This window comes from Centrocercus urophasianus, unplaced genomic scaffold (assembly GCF_019232065.1).
Source record: "Centrocercus urophasianus isolate 14NV4802_14NV808 unplaced genomic scaffold, USGS_Curo_1.0 seq_9, whole genome shotgun sequence".
In the NCBI taxonomy this organism is placed as follows: domain Eukaryota; kingdom Metazoa; phylum Chordata; class Aves; order Galliformes; family Phasianidae; genus Centrocercus; species Centrocercus urophasianus.
Window position 1 is genome coordinate 37,286,279 of NW_024885532.1, and position 21,938 is coordinate 37,308,216.

The 21,938-nt window shown below is 38.7% G+C and overlaps 1 protein-coding gene across 1 annotated transcript in view; it reads right to left on the reverse strand.

Annotated features, from left to right (window-relative positions):
- Nucleotides 1-1,590: 1,590 nt before the first annotated feature.
- Nucleotides 1,591-21,938, reverse strand: part of CEP126 (centrosomal protein 126) — a 35,899-nt gene continuing 15,551 nt past the window's right edge. The window contains exons 6-12 of the mRNA XM_042838724.1: nt 10,250-12,353; nt 6,877-7,038; nt 5,712-5,836; nt 5,308-5,395; nt 4,554-4,763; nt 2,638-2,702; nt 1,591-1,680 (exon numbers count right to left, since the gene is read on the reverse strand). Of these exons, the coding sequence (XP_042694658.1) occupies nt 1,591-1,680; nt 2,638-2,702; nt 4,554-4,763; nt 5,308-5,395; nt 5,712-5,836; nt 6,877-7,038; nt 10,250-12,353 (2,844 nt within the window). The remainder of the gene's footprint in view (nt 1,681-2,637; nt 2,703-4,553; nt 4,764-5,307; nt 5,396-5,711; nt 5,837-6,876; nt 7,039-10,249; nt 12,354-21,938) is intronic.

The following is a 21,938-nucleotide window of genomic DNA, read 5'->3' on the forward strand; positions in this document are numbered from 1 at the left end:
TGGTGAAGAGAGGTTTGGCCTCTTCTCCCAGGCAACGAACAGGACCCGAGGAAATGGCCACAAGTTGTACCAGAGGAGATTTAGGTTGGATGTGAGGCTTTTTCTCTCAGAGAGTGGTCAGGCACTGGAATGGCTGCCCAGGGAGGTGGTGGAGTCGCCGTCCCTGGCAGTGTTCAAGAGGCATCTGGATGAGGAGCTGTGAGATATGGCTTAGTGCTTGTGGTGGCAATGGTAGTAGGAGGATGGTTGGACTGGATGATCTTGTAGGTCGTTTCCAACATTGTGATTCTATGATTCTGTGATTCTTTAAGTTTATCAGCAAACAGGACAAATCCGTTGACGCGTTAATAGTCACACTACAAGTAAACTTAAAATCAAGGGACCAATGTACAATCTACCAGTCCAAGAGTGCCAAAACAGAACTGCCCTCCAAAATAACCTCTTACAAAGATAACTGCAAGTGGACCAAGCTCTGCAGAAGGTCACCCAGACATGTTCTTAGAATCTGTATGTCCTTATGCAGGACATATTCGTACTTGGCTCCAACTATGTATGTTAAGAACAGGAATGAGCCTCAGCTCTTAGTCTGTTGTCCCCGCTTTTGGTGCTTGTTACTCCGCTAGCATAGAGACTGTGTAACATGTAACAAAGCAGGTGAGGGAAACAGAAAAAAAAAAACCTTTTGCTGAAATACGATGCTGAGGGTACAGTCAGCTTGAGAGCCATCACATGTGCCTACTGAATATGGGCAACAGACAGCACACAGCAATTTGCAATGCTGCCGCCAATATAAAGAGCAAAGGTGAAACTTTAGGCATTATTGACTGACAATCAAATAATTTGACGATTTATCACTTACAGCTGTAATAAAATATATTAGGAAATCTTAAAAAAAGAACACCAGGAAATTAGGAGAATAGTTTACACATAATCTTAGTAGCAATTTTTTCCCCTTTTTTAAATTATGGTTATAGGAAATTTATACTACCAATACAAATGCTGAAAATATGAGAATATTTTCATTCTTTTAATATGCAGTACTTCAAATTACAGTTCAAAGTAAAATAGACTTAATTATCCTAAAATGCTTACCAATCAATTAACATTTATTATTTAAATTCCTGCATTCATCTTTATTCTGTGCCTAATTTTACAGTGTCAAATAATATACAGATGAAATACTAAAGCTGCAATATCCCAGAGCAGCTTGTAGAAAACAGTATTTCCTGCACAGCTGCTAGCTGATGTATTCTGGTACTGCTGTGAGGTTACTGCAGTATTCACCAAGGACGAGGAAATATACTGCCAAATACTCTATAAGAATGGAGAATGATGAGAAATACAAATGTAAAAACAGAAAACAAGAAACCTCCTTTGATGATTTTACGTGATCTGTTTTCAATTACACATGAACAACTGTCCAACCTCTGGATTTAAATGCTGGCTTTAAAGGGCATAATGCTATTCAGATGAACATCCATTCTTTATCTGGATGCTCTGAAACTAAGCTGAAAAAGATGGTCCTCACAATGAAGAAAAAACTGAAAAATTCCATTGCTTCTCATAGCATAAGAGTAGACAAAATCTCAGTTACCCGTTTTCTGCAGCTGGGAGCTTGCACAGCAGAAGTTCACTCGTCATCAATAGTTCCAAGCCAGTACTTGAATACTGCTTCTGTATCTACAGGTAGACACAGCTGTTTGAATGCTGAAGTACTTTTACACTCGTACACACTTGTTGAGAAAGAAGGCTCTTAAAGATCCATCGGAGAACTTCGAGAGACTGGGCAGCCTGAGCAGTACTTAGTGTTTGTATCTTATTCCTGCAGTCATGTAGCTGACAGATTTGTGGGAGAAAGCCTTGTCACAAATCAGCCATCCAAGTCTGACTACTGCAAGACAGGAAAATACAGTTGTGTGGAAAGCAGCCATTTTTTCTAAAGTAGGACAGGCTTTGAAAAAATCCCCAGAGATACCTATGGGCTCAAAAATACTTCCGTACAGGTCCAATAAAGGCAACTAAGCTACGTTAACTGCTGAAAAACACACTTTTTTTTTTTGCTTGTTCAGCCATAAATTTGTAAGATAGGAGGCAGAGGAGGTGAAACTGAGGTTCCATTTCACATCTACTAAGACCCAGAAGCACAGAAATAACAGTGAGTTGTGTGTACTTTTTACAGCCCCACTTTAAAAACAGGCAGCTGTTTTGAATTGGTGGCCCTCAAAACTTTTCTTTTTTTTTTTTTTTAGTTTCAAACTCTGAGAGCATTTTTTCTAATATTTTTTGTAACAATTTTTCCAGTACAGTATTTGAAGGATGTAAAAGTAAATTAATAAAGTATATGAAATTGATGAAAGACTCAACATGTGCCAGCAATGTGTGCTTGCAGCCCAGAAGGCCAACTGTATCCTGGGTTGCACCAAGAGAAGCGTGACCAGCAGGATGAGGGAGGTGATTCTGCCCCTCTGCTCTGCTCTCGTGTGACCCCACCTGGTGTCCAGTTCTGAAGCCCCCAACACAAGGACATGGAGCTGTTGGAGTAGGTCCAGAGGAGGGCCACAAAGATGATCAAAGGGACAAAATAAGCCATCAGGTCAGTTTGCAGGACAGTTGAACTAAAACAAGTTAAACACTTACAAAAGGGGTGATTTTCTGTAAAACTCCTGAGACGGATGGATTTCTGGCCATAGCTTCTTGAACATCTAAAAATAGCATCAAAGTATATGATAAATTCTATTTAAAGCAAACATTAACATGGAAAAATGATTCCACCAAATATTCAGCACAAACGTTCCCAAGATTATAGAAATGTAGTCTAACAGAACTGTTCTTCCTTCCTCTGCTAATATCTGTTCAATATATGCCCACTGCTATTTTAAAAGATGTGCAGCTAGATACTGGTATCTGAAACATACTAACAAGTAAATAAATCAGCATGTCTGCAAAGAAATCTAGAGCTATGGGAAAGAGTGTGAGCTACTCTAAGCTAGCAGCAAAAATTCTGGGCTTAGACTGGGCAGTGATTAGTTGTCGTTCATCAAAAGTTACTGCGATGGAGCACAAGCTTGGGCATTTAATTTGGTAACAGATGAAAAACGTAGTCAAACATGTCAGGTACTTCACTTCCAGTTTACTTACTTAGAGGAACATACTTGTGCTTACATATCTAATAAGCCTACCTGTAAAATTCCGTAGCTTCCTATGAAAAATTTTTCTAATAAAGCAAGCTAAATTTAAAATACATACATATGCATATCTCTTTAATTTGCGGTTATTTCATTAATAATCTTTAACTTCTTTCATTGTTTCTTCAATATTCCTTATGTACTATTCTTATAACTTTCAGTTTTACTTTTCACACTTCCTAAACTCCAGCTTTATTGCTTCCAGTTCCTTTGCTGAATTTACTTTTCCCTTTACTTTCTTATAATTTCCCTGTTATTCATACAGCAATTTCTTCTGCTTTTTTTCTTGCAATAAAGCTCATAGCTACTTTCTTAACTTGAATACATCATACCAAAACTCTTGTCTTACAAATGAAAGAATTCTTTACTTCTATTTGCTTCAAAAGAAAAGCAGTGAGGTGCGGTGTATTGAAATTCTGACCCACAGCCAGATGGGAGGAGGAATTGTCTGCTGCAGTTGCACAAAGTTTGTCAGTAGTCACAAAGTTGTTTTCTCCTGTGGTTGCATTTCACAGAAAAATGAAGTCTTTTTCCTCAAGGTCCAGAAACCCACTGTTTGATGTAGTGATGAATAGTGGGCAGGAGCTTAATGGCATAAAGTAAGCCCAGGTTTGTTATGATTCCGCTCAATAGGAACTATTGGGGTAAACTGGTTAACTAATGAAATTATACAGACTTTAAGAAAAATAAGTAGAATAGTAAAATAAGATCAGTGGACTTCAAGGAAGCAGAGTCTTGAAAACTTCCATAATTGGCAAGTGAAATCGTGTATAAAACAAATCCAAATAAAAAGGAAAGTCAGGGAGATTTGTCAGTTCCATAAAGGGCAAAAATGACAAGCAGAAGTTATTGCAATGATACAGAAAGCCATGCAGACCAATGAGGAGACTCCATGGACAGTTACAAGCTTCCCAGTGACCTCCAGTACAGGACCACAGAATCACAGAATGACAGAATATCCTGAGCTGGAAAGAATCCACAAGAATCACTGAGTCCAACTCGCGGCCCCACACAGGACCACATGGCTGAGAGCATTGTCTGAATGGTGCTTGGAAAGGATAGAGTGCACAGAATAGAGAAAATGTCCATCTACTGAGAATTTGTATCAAAGATCTGCATGACCAGAGAATCACTGAATTTGGAAAGGACCCTCAAGGTCAATTCCAACCATCCACCTAACGCCACCAAGTACACCACTAAACCGAGTCTCCAAGCAGTATATCCACACCTCCTAAATTTAACTCCAGGGACGAGAAGAAAAAAGATTTTATCACAAGATTCTTGTATTTAATTCACAATAACACATGACAACAAAATATAAAGTTACTTAATCACTTGATGTAGGATTCTTTTTATTATTAAACTTACTTCGTAGCCTTCGATTGAGACGATCAAGAGACTGGAAAATCTTCTCTTCTTCTATTGAAAGTGCACCCATGCCAGGCCGTGGAGCTGTGTTAAGCAGCAGGGGCTGTCTGGCTGGTTGCACACTTCCCATGGCTGCCAGGATTTCATCTTCTGCAAGTGCTGTACTTGTAAGTTTTTCTGCCATGAGAAACTGAGCAGTGCTTTCTGAAACTGATGAGATTACATGGTAAATGAGAAGAATGATGAGATTACAGAATAAATGAGAAGAGCTCATGACATTTAAATATACTGCTTGCTTTCAGGAGTATGAGTGTCTGTGAAACAAAATTCACATTATAAAAATCAAATAGGTGGCAGTCAAGGAGCAAGATATGTTAGAAAATGGTAAAGTTAAGGTCACTAATGTGTCCTACAGTGGAGATCACTGGGGTGAGAGCAAGCTCTACTAGCCTTGCTAGTATATACGTGTAATGACAGCAACCAGTATCTGTCCATATTATACTGCCATGTATCATACACACAGCTATCCTGCAGTCAGTTAAATACAGACTGTAGGTTGTAATGCATTTATAGAACTATTAATGTCATGACACATGATGCCATATCTTATGTCTCTCTGAAAAAATTAGACCTAGACAACAAACCACCTTTCTTACTTTGAAGCACTGCTGCCAAAAGATGCTACAAGAGATGTTACACTATATTAGGTCAGTACTTCATGTTTAGAAGTGATTGAAGAGAGATGTTACTATACCTTCCTCAGCCTTATGGGTGCCATTCATTTTTTGTGCTGGATCAAATGCAGACTGAACAGGACGCAGCTGGGCGGTACGTAACAAATTCTATCAAAAATATTTTCAGAGTTTTAAAAATGTAATTTAAGGTAACAGTAATTCTTTCTGACCATTTTAATTTATTACTTCATATTGCTAGATGTTTTCAAGTGCGAAAATATTAGTATATACTAATACAGTAAATGTACTGTAATTGGTTTTATTACTTTTATTAATTGTGATGGCAAGTTGACTTAGCACATCGATTCAAAATTCTGTGACATAGAACAAATATTTGATATTCCTGAAACTCTTTCAATTTTGAGGGTAAACAAGCCTTTTTTTTTTTTTTTTTTTTTTTTTTTTAATAGTATCCAATATTTACCTGTGTGTGATGAGCAGGCTTCCATCGTTTAGAATCTACAGTTTGCCTTCTCTGTCTTGTAAAAGCTCCGTGTTTGTTTTCAAAGCTGTTAAAAATCTGCCTTTGTTTTGCAACAGGAACAACACCTTAAATAAGATGCATGCAGAAATAACATAAAAAAAATGTAAAAACATGATAAAGATACTAGAAGCAAAACTAGTGATGGTGGGTAAATTTCTGTCTCAGAGCTTCAGAGTTCACCTTACGTATGCTTACAGCATATCTTGCTGAAAGTATTTTCTTAATGTGAAGAGAGAAACAGACAAGTCTAAAGCATGTTTAATTTCATCTTAGGATAATACTATAAAATCCAGATGTAGAATAGCATGCACTCTGTAGTCGTTTTCCTCAAATAGGAAAAGACCTGACTTAGATATTGAACCTCAAATTTATCTCCATTTTGTCAGTGCATTTTCAAAATTTAGCAATCAGGTTTCAAACTTAAAAATTAAGTTTTAAAATAAATTTCCATGCATACAAACTGGGGATGTAAATCATTATTTCCACATGCAAGTCAGGATCTGCATATTCAAGGATACATTACATTCTCATTAGTAAATACAGTTACTTGATTTTTACTTGGAAATATAAATTAACTATTTGTTCCTCTAATATCATGTGCAAATGTATGTACAAATCTCATGAGGAGCAGCTGAGAGAGCTGGGATTGTTCACTCTGGAGAAGAGCAGGCTCAGGGGAGACCTTATCACTCTCTACAGCTGTCTGAAAGGTCGGCCTCTTCTCCCAGGAACAGCAACAGGATGAAAGGGGATGGCCTCAAGTTGTGAGGGGAGATTCAGGTTGGATATTGAGAAAAGTTTCTTTTCTGAAAGAAAGAGGCATTGGAGCAGTCTGCTCAGAGATGTGGTGGAGACACCATCTCTGCAAGTGTTGAAGGACAGAGAATGTAGTACTTGGGGACATGGTTTAATGGACAACATTGGTGGTAGGTGGGTGGTTGGACTACATGATCTCAGTTGTCTTTTCCAAGCTGAACAATTCTATGATGCTGTGACTCTATAAACAGAAGTTTATGATTAGGCCAAGAGGTCTTTCAGTGATTTTAACAGAATTTTATTTCTTCACTTGTTATTATAGTGATATTTAACAATGCAGAATTCTTACTGTTTGCCTGGAAAAAGCCCCATTTGTTCATCCTAGAAGAAACTTTGAAACAAGTCTTCTGGCTGCTGTCCCCAGTGGGAATATGGGATACAGGAGCTTTACAGGGCTGGCATTTAGTTGGATGCGAATTGTTGTAATGTGACATATGATGTTGAGTGATACCTGAAAAGAAAGAGAAATGTAATTGTGTTACATTGTATGCAGGCAGAAATTTAACAATTAAAGAAACCTCTTGTTATATTAGTAATCATGCGATCTTTTCCTGAAAAATAAATTCCAAAGTTATTCTTAAATCTATTGATGCACATCAATCTTTAATTGAATCAGTTCACAAGGCATAGTAGGTCTGTGACCAGGAAATACTCATGTAGGAAATTTAATTAAAAATATCATAAGTAATAATATCTGTAAGGGCATGAGATACTGAGATATACCTGTTTATCTATAAGCATGTGAACTAGGGCCAGTATTATCATACAATCATAGACTCATTTAGTTTGGAAAACACCTTCAAGATCATTAAGTTTGTCATTAACCCGTCCTACCGAGTCTCATCACTAAATCATGCCCCTTATCATGCCCTCAAGGCATTATTTGTCTCAGGCTAAATGCTAAACACATTTTCAAACCTTACTGACTGAATATTAAAGAACTTAAAATAATTCTTGCGTTTATCAACAGAGAATAACTCATGTCAGCCAGGAAATACAGATTTTAAGCCTGGAACCACAATATGAGGAAGATCCGCATGTACAACAATTTTATTTACTCATCTTGCTCTCACTTTCTGTAGCCTACATGTGGGCACACACTGCAACAGATGACATTTTCTTATGTCCTCAGAGACCTCAGTGAGCTCAGCAACAGTGTCACAGCAGACAATTTACCCAAGAGCAAAGCAGCATTCATTCTCATAGCAAGCACTTCAGGACAAAACTCACGGTGATCCATGTGCATTTGCAGGCAATAGAAGAAATAACAGCCAGCCATTAAGAGTAATTTAGCGCATTTAAATAAATAAAGCTTTCAAACCACAAAATGTAAGCAGATACTGAGAAAGGGCCACCCGCCTATACCTTAAAGAGAGGTTTCTCAGCCCCTCCTCTAACAGAGCTGGAGCTCAGTGACACCGGGACCGCTCAGTGATCTGATGTGCAAATCAGGGCATCACCTCTGCTCCAGGCCACGTATGGTAATGGAAGGCTTCATTCATTTCCAACGTAAAATCAAACAGGTTAACTTAAATCACGCATAGTTAAGCTCATCTCTTTGCCTTTGAACTGAATGGACAAGGAGATAAAATTTCTCATTTCTCATCTCACTTCCTTCAGGCCAAGAATATTCATCTAGCTCTGTTCCCATCGTTAAAACTATGTGTTTACTGTAGATAAAATGAGAAACTTAGTTTCTTAATCCATGGGAATCCTAATTTTGCTAGAAAGTGTCTCTGAGCTGCACACCGATCACAGCACGGTACCGGTTGGTGCTGCGGGCCTTTCGGGAGCCGGGCCCCAGCTGCTGCCACCAAGAGGAAGCGCAGCAGAGCACAGCGCACATTGCAGGCAGAAGCTGCCGCAGCTGGGCTGCAGGGGAGACAGAAGGGAAACTGCAAGTCTGAAACAGTTCTGAAATGTAGAAACCAAGAGATGAATCTCCCACGGCTTTTCTTCACCTTCCCCATCACTCTCTGCAGCACATTGTTCCCAAGGTAATTCTTTTTTTTTTTTTTTTTTTTTTTTTTTTAAATAAAATGTGAGACTGGTCCTAAAATTTCTTAATTTTTGTAAATCCGTATTTTAAAATTCTTTACAAATCAGACGTTTTTCAAAACAGCAGCAGTTGTCTGGTAGAAGCTTTTAATTTTTTAAGTTTATATGCAATCTTTTTGAGCATTAATCATACTAATGAGGGCAAGATGTAATGATTTTAGGCATATACAGTGTCAGCATTATAAAAGCGAACAGATGTGCACTTCTTTCACTCTCAGCTGGCAGTGGCTGTCAGACTGCAAGCTGTGGTTCCCAGTTATCACAGAATCATTCCTGAGCTGAGCTGGAAGGGACCCATGAGGATCACTGAGCCCAGCTCATGGCGGCACACAGGACAACTAAAGATCACACCGTACGAGTGTTATCCAAATGCTCCGTGAATTGTGGCACGGGGGCCGTGCCCACAGCCCTGGGCAGCTGTTCCGTGCCCACCGCCCTCTGGAGCAGCCCCTTCCCCTCACCCCCAGCCGCCCTCCCCTGACGCAGCTCCATGCCGTTCCCTGTCGCTGCCACACAGTGCAGAGCTCAGCGCTGCCCTCCGCTCCCTGTGAGGAGCTGCGGCCGCCATCAGGCCTCCCCTCAGCCTGCTCTGCTCTGGGCTGAGCACATCCAGGCACCTCAGCCGCTCCTCATACGCCTTCCCCTCCAGGCCATTCCCCATCTTTGTAGCCTTCCTTTGGACCGTCTGTAATAGCTTTACATCCTTTTTGTACTGCGGCATCCCAAACAGCATTCAGTGCTGGTGGTGAGGCCACACGAGTGCAGTGCAGGGTGGGACAGCCCTCCCCGCCCAGCGGCACTCTGCCCTGGCACCACACGGTTTGGTTGCCCATCCTGGCTGCCAGGTCACTCTGCTGACTCCTATTCAACTTGCTGTTGACCAAGCCCCCCAGATCCCTTTCAGCAGGGCCGCTCTCCAGCCTCTCATCCTCCAGTCTGTATGTACAGCCCAGGTCTCCCCTTCCCAGGTGGAGAATCCGGCAGTTCCCTTGTAAAACTTGCTTATAAAAGGCCACTTCCTCTTATTTCATTATTTAGACCACCTGTCACGTCTGCTCATTACTCAGGATCTCAGGGAAACAACTTCATTTAATATTGTAAAGGACTTATAAAAACAAGGATCCACATTTTTGAGAGGGCCCTGGGCACCACTAGAACAGAAATGATGACAAATGGCAGAAATCTGTTAAAGCTGGCTGCTTGGTGTGAATGGATGACAGGCTGAGTGTTTTAACTGAGAACCAATCTGTGCAATTTAAAAATCTGTTCTTATGAATGTCCCCAACCCACAACCATCACTTTTACTCAACTCAAAAAATCATAACTTTGTTTTTTGCCCAATTCTCTCCCCTGAAGAAGTGAGACTTTGTCTTCCCATGTCATGTTGTCAATATGAAAATTTGAGACTTCCTGTTTTGACCTTTTTCCACCTCAAAAAAGTGAGATCTTGGGTTTTGATGTCATGTTTCCAATGCTAAAAAACAGAACTTTGGGTTATGCCCAACACCAAAGATCAGAACTTTGGGTTTTACCTAATTCCCACCCAAGTAAGTGGGATTTTGGGTTTTGATGTCCCATTCTCAATGCAAAAATGTGGGACTTACCAGCAGCTGGCTCCTTGGGAGTGAGGGCAATACACTCTCCTTTCCATGCAGTTGTTTCCTCAGCAGTTGGGATACGATCAAGATGCAGTCTGTTTTCTGTGTTAGCACACTGCTCAGCGCAGGTTACAGAACAGTGCTGGCAGCCAGTTGTTGGCCCACGGCTCACAGAACCACTATGTTTTGCCAGAGGTTCACAGGACGTGCTGCAGAAAGGTGTGGACAGCACAGTTGCCACCTCAGAACTACAAGTTATGCTCTCACAGCTTCCTGGTGTACTTTTATTTAAAATTTGATCTGCCAACAAAGCTTGCCTTTGATTTAAAGAGTTCCCATTTGTAGAGGTAGCTTGAGGACAGGAAGAAGGCAGGGGCTGTCTCGCAGCTGGGCTGGCTCTGGTTTTGCCATGTTTGCTTCCCGGCGCAGGTGCAGATGGTGGCTGAGGTGCCAGCATCCTCCCCTCAACTGCTTGGCCTTCAGTGGCTGACCGCAGTCGAACTGCAGTTCCAGGACCTCTGCTGCTCCTGGGCACAGAACATAACAGGTCTCTTATAGGTCTTGGTCTTCTGATTGTTTTTGCCTTATTTTTGTGTTGATTCTCTCTGTGAATTTCATCACTGTTACAACATTCTGGGGATTTGCCTTCTTCATGTTTCGATACCATCCAAACTTTTTTAGGACAAGAGGATCCAGTAGACATGAACGTATTCAGAGAGGTGCTTTCTTTATTTGATTTTGCAGAATTGACATTTGGTTTTGATATATGCAAATCTTTATGACGATTTTCTGTGCCCATGGTGTTTGAAGGGTGAGCACCCATACATGAATTAGCATAAGGACCATTACTTACAGTTTGAACACAGTGAAGCTGTGCAGAAGATATTTCACTGGTGCCCTCTTCATAGCGACTTTCATTATTTTTTGCTATTATTGAGTTAATTTGATCACACCATTTTAGCTTTCTACTGTTTTTTGTATTTTCTGCACTTTTCTTCTTACTTTTTGCAAGTTCTAAACTGTCTCTGATAGAAGACACAGGCCGAGTTCCAAACACGATCCCGTGGTTCATAACCACAGCTTTAGCTTCCTTCTTTAAGATACTTCTGACTAGTTTTGCTCTTTTTCTGTCATAAATGTTGTTTTTCTGGGAGTTGTGCTGTGCAAGAGTGCCAAAACCCAGCTCTGTGTCAGACACCCATGACATAGTTTCAACCACATTAGCCTTTTCTTTCTCTTTGTTATTCTGTTTCTTAACATTGCACAGAGCTGAGGCATTTGGTACATCCTGAAGCAAAAATGATCCTTGGTCAACGTCATCAATAGATTTAATGTTTTCTTCTTTTCTTCCAATCACTTTTCCTAAAGTATTTTTTAAAAAATCAATGCTGACATTTATGTCCTTTGGCACCACATCAGCTGGGCTGGAAATGCCAGAGAAACACCTCTGATTAGGAAGTAAGATTCTGGATGTTGCAATAGGTTCAGTGGAAGTTTGCACAGACTTACTTCTTTTTTGTGGGGTCATTTTAAAGCTCTGATTTTGCATCAGATCCTGAACTCTTTGTCCTGGAACAGAATCGGGGCTGGCCCAGGCTTTGCTAGAACTGAAAACAGGATTAGTTGCTAAAGTGCTACGAACTCCAGAAGATGAATCATTCCTCTCTTCTTTTATATTTTGCAGAAAAGGAAATGCTTTATTTGTAGAGCTTTCTTGGTTGCCAGAAGTAGAGAACTCTGCAACTTTTTTTCCAGATCTGTGAGAAACAGGTGGTTCCTCTTCTGTATCATTTGTATGTTCAGCAAGAGTAAGAACGTTACGTTTAGCTAAAAGGTCCTCAGTAGGTAAGTCATTGTGGTTGCTTTGGAAATCTAAATTTCTCTGACAATTATTTAGATGCAGGTTTTTAGAAGTATTTTGAGCTGCATAAAACGCATCGTTACTCCTAGTCTGTGACTTTGCTGGACTATATGGGGCACAGTCACAACCTGTAGTCAAAGTTGATTCACTCGCTGGAGTGTAATTTCCGTTTTGTTCTCCGGCCTCAAGACTGTCAAGACTTGATAAGCTTTCTGAATCGTCTGTCCTTTTGACTTCTTTATGAAAATTCTGCAATACAGACATAAAACAGGACTGCTAAATTTATCAGAAATGCTTGCTGCTTTTTTTTTTCCCCACTAATACTAGCTTTTCATTAATGAGAGCTTAGACCAAAGCACAATCAATAGTGTACCAGGTGCTTTTATGACTTAAGGGCATAGCACCAAAGCTTCCATCATGTCAAAATTTATCTGTGTTCAATTACAAAAGAAAATGATGTGCTTTGTGGATCAAACTGAGACAAATGAGCTGCACAGTTCAACAAGTTTAATTGCATGTATTATATCAATTCTTCAATATAAAAATGGAATACTATTTGGGGAATCTAAACAAAACTACTGTTTCTGGATTATACTGTGATACACAATGGTTCATATGGTCAGGATAAATTAATTCCAACATGCAAAGGAGCTTACAAAATGAAAGAGAATCCAAGAAAATAGAGATTTGTTATTGAATTTTCTCCAAACTAGATTTTTTCTAGACTGTATGGCTATGTTTATTTTTATAAAGACTGCCGCAAGTGAGGATGATTTAAACCTCATCATAGCAAACATGGCAGGCATCTCACAGCTACCCTAATCACACTGCTTAATCTCCTTCTTCTCATCTTTCAGAAAAAGGGAAGTACTGTTTTCTCAGTGAGAGCAGACCAGGTCTAAGGGTGTGGGAGATTCCACCCACTCCCCAGCCATTTCATCAACAATAACACAGTGATGGGTGAGAGTGACGGGCACTTCCGAACTGCCAATGTGAGCACTTCATGTATTTACTGTACAGCTAATTTCTTCACTAATACTTCTCCATCCAGACACTGAGATGCATGATATGGATGAAAATTGTAAGGTTTGAAAATGCACATAAACATCAAGGAAAAGAGCATTTTATCTATTTTCAGATTCCCGTATTCTCTCTCTGTTCCACACAGCTGAGCAGCTGAAGTATTTGGTATCACACACTAGAGAAAAGCCTAAGAGAAGCTGTCTTAGATATAAAACAATGACAGTTTTTTTATTAGTGACTTTAAAACACAGTGGTTGCAAGTAGCAAAGTCTGTTCACCTCAGTAAGAGATTATATACTCTCTGGAAATAACAACAGAATTAATGTTTCAAAAACTTACTAAAAAATGCATAAAGCTAACTAGTGCGTAAGAACATATTTTCGCAGTAAAACTGTTAATTCTGCCAAAAATGTTGTGCCATAGTATTGCATAGTTTATAGCTGCACAAATATTTTCAATTGCAGAATAAAAAGCTCAGTGAATCCTGAAAGACTTTTTATGATTGAATTAAACTGTATCTTGCATTAGGTGTTCAGAAGTTGCTGCAGTCCTCTACTACAGTTGTGATCTGAGATAAAGAAACTAAATACAAGAACAAAGAGAAAGATCTCTGTAGGGAATGTTTTCAAATTTAAGCTATACAAATCAGTGTCTTTCTAAAATAGAAGAATAAATAATGCTTCATTGGTTATTTATTAACTTTCATGTTTGGCTAAATTATATTTTTAACCTCTGCTTGAACTTAACCAAACAAGGAAAAACCACATACCCAGAGATTTCTGTACCAGGTCAAATTTAAGAACTAACTCTGGAATTCCCAAATGGGAAAAGCAAAGCCAACCAAACCAAACAGACGACAAAAAGAAGTTATCCATGTTAGGTTATTTCTTGTTTAAACTAGAGATTGCACCAGTAAGATGACTAGGTTAAATACAGGAGAAAAATTGTAATTGCTGAATAAAACCCAACTCTGTATCTATAGCAGGTAAGCTTAAACTACTACATCTAGAGGGTGTAAGAAGAGCTGCAACAAAAGACAAAACCAAAGCAATTCAAGCACTTTTGCTCCAGAGGTTGAAAACAGAGTTTATTCTGCATTGTATATGACTTTATTGTCCTTGTAAAACAGAACTCACGAGGACAAAAGTTCCAGTTGAGACAGCCTCCAGAAATAGGTTCAGAACAAAAGGATAAAGATGTCCTCCTTGAAATGCACAATCACTTTTAGCTACTTGTGTAAATTTAGTTCATATACATTTATTTTGTTGTATTGTGCAGTTTCATCATTTCACACAGAAAACGCCTAATCATTCCAATTACATAATTATGTACTTTGTTTTGTTTTTGTAGCTTGCTATGCAATGATAGCGAATGCCAAATTTACTGCTAAAAATGCATAACAAGTACTATGTATATAGACCTCAAAAAGCATTCAAGAATTATTAATTCTTTTAGTGGTCAATAACTGCTCAGAAATAAAACTGAAAATCCCAAACATTTCATTAGGTTTCATCTCTAAGAATATTATCAGATGATAAGGAAGCAAAAATGTTTGTAACATATATTATCTCTTTGTTTTCTAGATTTGCATATCTGTTCTCATAGAATCACAGAATCACAAGGTTAGAAAGGACCTACAAGGTCATCCAGTCCAACCGTCCTCCCATCACCATTGCCACCACAAGCACTAAGCCGCATCACGCAGCTCCTCATCCAGACCCCTCTTGAACACTGCCAGGGACGGCGACTCCACCACCTCCCTGGGCAGCCATTCCAGTGCCTGACCACTCTCTGAGAGAAAAAGTTCTTCCTCGTGTCTAACCTAAACCTCCTCTGGTGCAACTTGTGGCCATTTCCCTGTGTCCTGTTTGCCTGGGATAAGAGGCCAAACCCCTCTTCACCACAGCCTCCCTTCAGGAAGTTGTGCAGTGCAATGAGGTCTCCCCTGAGCCTCCTCTTCTCCAGACTGAACAATCCCAGCTCCCTCAGCCGCTCCTCATAGGACTTGTGCTTCAGACCCCTCACCAGTTTTGTTGCCCTTCTCTGGACACATTCCAGGGCCTCGGTGTCTTTCTTGTACTGAGGGGAATACATAAGTACAATTTATTTTATCATCTGCTGCCTCTATTAACTTATGTCCCTTATAGATGAAATCTAACCCCAGCCTATCCGCACACCTGGCACTTTAGGAAAGGGAATACTTATCAGGAGTTACAGAGGTCACTTGTATGTCTTAGGCCGCAGAACAGCTGTGGCAAACAATTTCATGTTGGTAACACACTAAAACAAAGACAAAACATGACCCCGAGGAAACTTTGATGATGACAGTGAAGGAACAACATTGCAGTAAGTAAAATTTTAAGAGAAGCTGACAAGTGAATTCTCTGCCACTGCAATCTGTCAGGACTCCATTACACCAAAGGGCTGCTCTGTGTGCATTTGACATTTTCTGCAGAAATGCTGACAGCTCACAGCTCCAAGAGGTGAATAAGGATGCTCGTCTGAAGATGAACGCTGTAGAAGTATTACCTGTTCTGAAAATCCAGGCTCCTCACTTCTCTCTTTACTTGCAATTTTTGGTGTTTTTGACTGTGGCTTATTTACAGGAGTTCTTTGTGTGTTATATGAAAATAATGCTCTCCCTCGCGTTCATCATGAAGCAGAAGACGTCCATGTTCATGATGATACAAAGTGCAAAGCCAATGGGGTACATAAACACCTTCACTGACTTTGAGCTCATCAAGTATTTCTTTTTCCAGTAGTTAGTTCATTTTATTCAAAGGAGATTGCAGTGCAAATGCCTTAGTAGCAATCATAATCACTTCATATACACTTTTATAGCCATATTAGAAAAGTGAACATTAATTAGAAGCTTTGTATTTCCACTATAATCATGACATTGTTTAAGCTAGTCATACATTTACTACTCAACATTTGGCATACATAGTAAGGAAGAGGTTATCAGAGAAACTGCCTCTTAGAAAGGACATGCTTGTGCTTAAAAGGGTTTAGAATTAACAGCTTTTCAACCTCAAAGTTCTGTTGTTGGTGAGGAGTGAGGAGTTCTTGCCACAACACAGGAAGGGAAGTTTCATTTAAATAAACTGTTTTAAATAAACTTTTGTAGTGGAATGTAGAAATTAAACCGGAATGGTAAAGTCCATTAGAAAATTAATAATGCTGCCAGTGCATGTTTGAAAGACATGTAAAATTAATGGCGCTACACTATGTCGATTTCACAGAAGATTTGGGCTGAGCCAGTAAAGCAAATCCCATTGAGGAAGGACTTTGGTGCTTGTGTTACACAAAAGATTCAGAATACTCCACCAAACCCACCAAAGAAGCTATGGAGCACAGGATGACCAGAGAAAAACTTCCTACCAATACCCTTGTCTTTCCTGGACTAATTCCAGCTTCTCTCTCCTCCACCTCATCTAGGAAACAGAAACTAGCTGTGAACTGATTATTTAACAGGACTTGATCTGTTTGTCTGAAAAGCTCTCAAAGGATGCTACAAACACAGTCTCTTAACTCCTTGCAATGAAAAGAACTCCTTTCAAAACTCTTAGGCCATGCAGCACTTCAGTAATTGATGCTGAAAGACTTTGAAGGCAAAGTGACCCCTATCAGGGTTTTGAATCTTAACTTACAGATGTAATGAAGTCCTGAGACAAGTGTACAAGACCATGTAGGGAACGTATTCAGCCATATATTTCTCTCTGTTGCTCTCTGTTAGCAAATACAGCATTCCTGTACTGAGTGCTTGTTCTCAGGATCTCTGCTCCAGATGCTTAATTATCTCATGGACTAACACAGTCCTTCAGCCCCAGAAATGGAATTTATAATACTACTTCTTAGATATTATTTACATTATCAAATGATTAAATGTTGATATTCTGGGGATCACAATGCAGGAGTTCTCTTTTTATTTCTAATCCATTCATAAATTTTATTTCAGGAAGTGGCACCTATTATGAAAATTTAAGAGAAGTCATATAAAAACTGTATGGAAAAGTAACCTGAAAACTATCAGAAGGCAAAATTTAGAAGAATTAAGCTCACATATGCAGCATAAATTGTAAGGCTACTTAACTCAGTTGCTTTATAGTTGTTTAAATGTTATACATAAAATGCAAGGACATTGTTTAATGAGCAGATTCTTAATTGTTTATCCATCTATGTTACATTATATTCCATGTCATTTTGGTTATCCCAAAAAGGAGAAAGGAAATCAACTAATTCCCATCCACTTACACTTTTTGGAATTTGCAGATTGCAGGATAAATGTTTTAAAAAAGATTTTGTAGATAAAGCTATTTCTAGACAGTATTTTAAACAGAAAGGAAAGCAAATAACTATAACAAATAACCAATTTATAGCAAAGAAATAGTCTTCTCTCTCTCACTTATGTTTAAGGTTTCAATGATGGGATATTTTCCAGAAAATGTTTCCATCGAGATCTGATGTGTGGTGAAAGGAGGGAAGAACAGCTGATGGAAGAAAGCGTTTCTTCATCTTCTGTAAAAATCAGAATCTGCCTTTGCATCCTTATTCGGATTCTGATGCAATGCATACAAATTAGGCAAAGCTGACAGATTGAATCAACTGGAGCTGTAACACCAGAAACAAATACAATAATACTATCTGAGCAGTACAGACACCTCCAAAAACACTCACAGCCATACTGTGTGTGAATAGCATTTTCTGAATTATTTGGAGTTCAGATCTCTCTGACTTGCAAAAAAATTACTATAAATTCATTATAAATTTTATTTATGAATTTAAATGCTATAAAAATGAGAATTACCCTTTCTTTTGCAAATGTAAATACATTGCAATGATAGAACAGTTTCGCACCTGTTTCCATACCATCTTGTGTACTTCACAGCAGTAGCCATGGTAAGAGGTGAGTTTACATCAGCAAATCCTAAAGGCCAGCTATACAAATGCTCTTCTAATACACATTTATGCCTCTTTAGAGACAAATTTATCTAACTAAATTTCATGTAATTGCCAGCACTCATGGCATGTTTCATTTATCTCATCACTTAAACTAGTTACTGTTACACATTACCTGCTTTACAAATCTGTTTTTTTATCAGATACTTTTCAAGTCAAATATTTCTTTTAAAAACTTTGCAGAATATGATTTATAAGAATACGGGTCATAGTTTTGGCCAAGGAAATGTAAAAGATTTCAGCTTCTACCTTCCCCTAAAAAAAGCCTACTGAATTCAAGAGCTGATATTTATGTGCTTATTTTGACACTATCTGAAAGCATAATTATGTTGTCTGTTAAGAGATCTGTCAGCCTCCTCGGACCCAGCTGCTCTGTTTGTTCCTGTCCTCTGAATTCGGAGTGTCTGGTTTAAAGCTTTGTCTCCCAGCTGGTGACTCATGCTTCCTTATGGAGATGTGCAACTACCAGGCATGAACTGCACATCGACCTCAAGCTACCAAGTCCTACAGTAGTGCTGCTAGGGTTTGATAAGAATTAATATAGTACTAAATTGAAAGAGGTGACCAAGTTGCTTGGTTCCTAGGCCACCATGAGCCTACCAGGATAGAAGATGAAAATTTGAAGAAAATGGTTAAATTTTACTATGCTTCCCACTTCACAAATAGGGGTTTATTTCTGGTAAAATGAAAAAGAAAAAAGAAAACCAAAGCACAGCTCTGTCATCTTCAAAGTCGAAGTTCTCCAGACAGTGATACTTCAATCTTGGTGGGAAAGCAAGAGATCTCCCAACTTTCCCTTGAGACACTGGTATATGCTCTTTCTGACACGACCAAATTATCATAATTAAAAATAAATGTCAGACCAGAATGCACAAATTTTTTGTTTTCCACTCCCATCTTGAAAGCAAACGTTTTATTATTGCTATAACTGAAGTAAACTACAGAGCAGATACTGATGTTTTTCCTTCTGTTCCTGTCCTTTTTCTACATTGATGAACATTTTACTTTATTCCAATAAAACAAGTCACTTCAAAAAGATTCTGAGGTATAGGAAAAATCACTTAGTGCATATCCATACATATTTGGATGCATGTGAATATAAAAAAAACGAAGGCATGGTAATGAACAATAGCTGTTCTTTTGAAAACGTCCATGCATAGAGAGGAGGTGCAGGTATATATTAGGTGACAATTCTCCATTTCTCTCTTTTTATGCTTTGTGATGAATGTTGTGTGTGTAACGATCACAATGTTCCCACAGAGTCCTACTGATGTATTAATCTACCACTGAAACAAAGCCTTTCTGTAGTGAAAATGCTGTTTCAGTACAAATCCTCTACTGCCATCAGTTAAAGTAGGGCTTTCTTGAGGCAAGGTGTTCTTCGAATCACTGAACAGCCAGATTGTTAGATATGAAGCTTCTAATGTCATTTTCTACAGCACCAACTTGGAACAAAGTACTACTTTACCTTAAAAAAGACTACTTGGAGGAATATATAACCAAAACAAGTCCAAGTATCCAGGCAGAGTAAGTTAGTCTAGAGATAAATTTCAATTTGATTAGCAGCCCTTACAGCAAATGTGAACTTATTTTGAATCAGGTAATAATGTGGAAGATAATGGTATGTTGCAATACTGGTTGAAAGCCAATAAAAACTGCAGCCCCTGATCTTGCTAAAAGAAAACTAGTAGGGAAATCACTTGAGTTTGTTATAAAATTCAAGTAACCAACGTAAGAGATGTTAACATTCACAGTTAAAAGCTAAAGATGGTCAGAATGTTTTGGTTTAAGGTGACTGCAGAAAACTTCAAGTCTTTGAATGGTCTCCCCAAAACAAATTCTGAATTCTACTCGGATTCCACTTTATCCTAACCCTCCCCTTGAAATCTTTTTTCCTGCTAACTAGCCCTGACCATTCTAGAATGTCATGACTCTTGGGAGAGATTTTGTACTCTGACACTCCTTTTTTCCATGCTGGCCTTGCCTATGCCTCTGAACAATTTGAATGATACAATACATAATGCAAAAGGAACCCTTGTTTATCTCATTCCAGTCATAACAGAAAAGCACCTGAAAATGAATTCAGTGATTCCATCAGCTCACAGGATCACAGAATTGCAGGGGTTGGAATGGACCTCAAGAGATCACCAAGTCCAAGTGCTGCTAAAGCAGGTGCCCTGTGCTTCTGCATATTACTTGATGCATTTTCATTTCACAGACACAGTCCAACCTCAAAAACCAAGGGACGCAAACAGCTAACACTGCAGGGCAGCTCATTCATGCAAGCAGGGCTATGTCCATACATGTCCAGTAGATGTCCAAACATCTATTGCTTTCACTCACTGTAACATCACAGCTATTCTTCTGTATTTCCCAGATGCTTACTTAATCCTACACATAGCATGAATAAACACATACCATATAAGAGAATACAAAATGTTACTGGATTAGACATAAGCCTCGTGGTTCAGTTTGCAGTTTCTGAGAAATTCTATGTGTTCAAGTCCCTGCTTCAATAATGAATATAAAAAAATAATAAATAATAACTTCAATAAACAGAGAATAATTTACTCCACGAGGAACCATGGAAGGACCAATAATGAGTACTTCAACGGCTGCACAATATGCTTGAAAACAAAAGGAGAACCAAAGTAAAATTTCTGTTTCAAATCAATCAGAAGAGGAATCTGCATTTGGATTTCACCGACCCTGCTTGAATAACCTAATTATAGTCATCCGGAGGAAGGAAAAGGAAAATGTAGTCTCCATCTTGTCATCTATACCTATTTTGTTTGTGAATTCATTCTTCCAAGTATTTTGTTTAAAAAGTGCAATGATAGAGATAAAATGTCAGTCAAACAATTTCTTCAACTATAATGTGCTTTTCTGGAATAACATAAAAAATACTAAACTGATCAAAACAGTTTTAGATGGTCACTGAATTGAAGAGGTGATAAAAAGACAAAGATACATGAATCAAATTATTCCTGAGCACAGCTGAACCATTCCGAAGGGAACTTTCTAAATTATTCAGTTCAAGGCAGGTGCTAGAAATGGAAAATTTCAACATGTACAGTTAACATTTGGCAAAATGATATGCAGTCGTGGGTTATGTCTTCCAGACAAAAGCTGCAGCAGCCTAGCTAAAGACACTGCTATCAGATCAAATTTAAAGATTTTATTTATGCCTGAAAAGCAAACAGAAAAGTACTGTGCAACAAAACCTTTGATTGTGAATGAACATTAATAATATTAATGTCTTCAAGATGGAGCATATTTCTGGACATAAATAATAATTTGATATATTGGCTCAGTAGTAACTGTTGCACAAAATATAAACTATCGCTCTCAATGTTTTAAGCTCAATAGTTTTGGAGAATGGTGGAAAAACCTTGCCTTACTGCTGAAACTGTACAGATCTTTGGGGTTGGAAAGCAGGGAACACACCAAATCTACTGGTAAGATTCTACATAGAACTTTATTGCCCTTTAGGAAAGAAAAGAATTTTAAGAATCCTTCTAATCCTGCTGGGCCTGTAAAAACAGAAACATAGAGGTCAAAGGATGTCAATGAATGGTTAGACTGCAAAGCATGTCTCAGTGCAATACTTTGACATCCATTTTGGAAAGGCAAGTGCTGTTGAAATGGCTTTGGACAACAGACAGTAACAAGGCTGCTGAAGACCATTCATGGCAGTAACATTAGGAAGAGCATTATAAATACTGCTTCAGTTTGCAGAAAGTCGTAACACACATGCACACTGCCCAGTCCCACTATTACACATCCAAACCTCAGACATTAGAAAAATGACAACAGCTTTCTTGACTATTTTTCTAATCTGATTCCAAAACA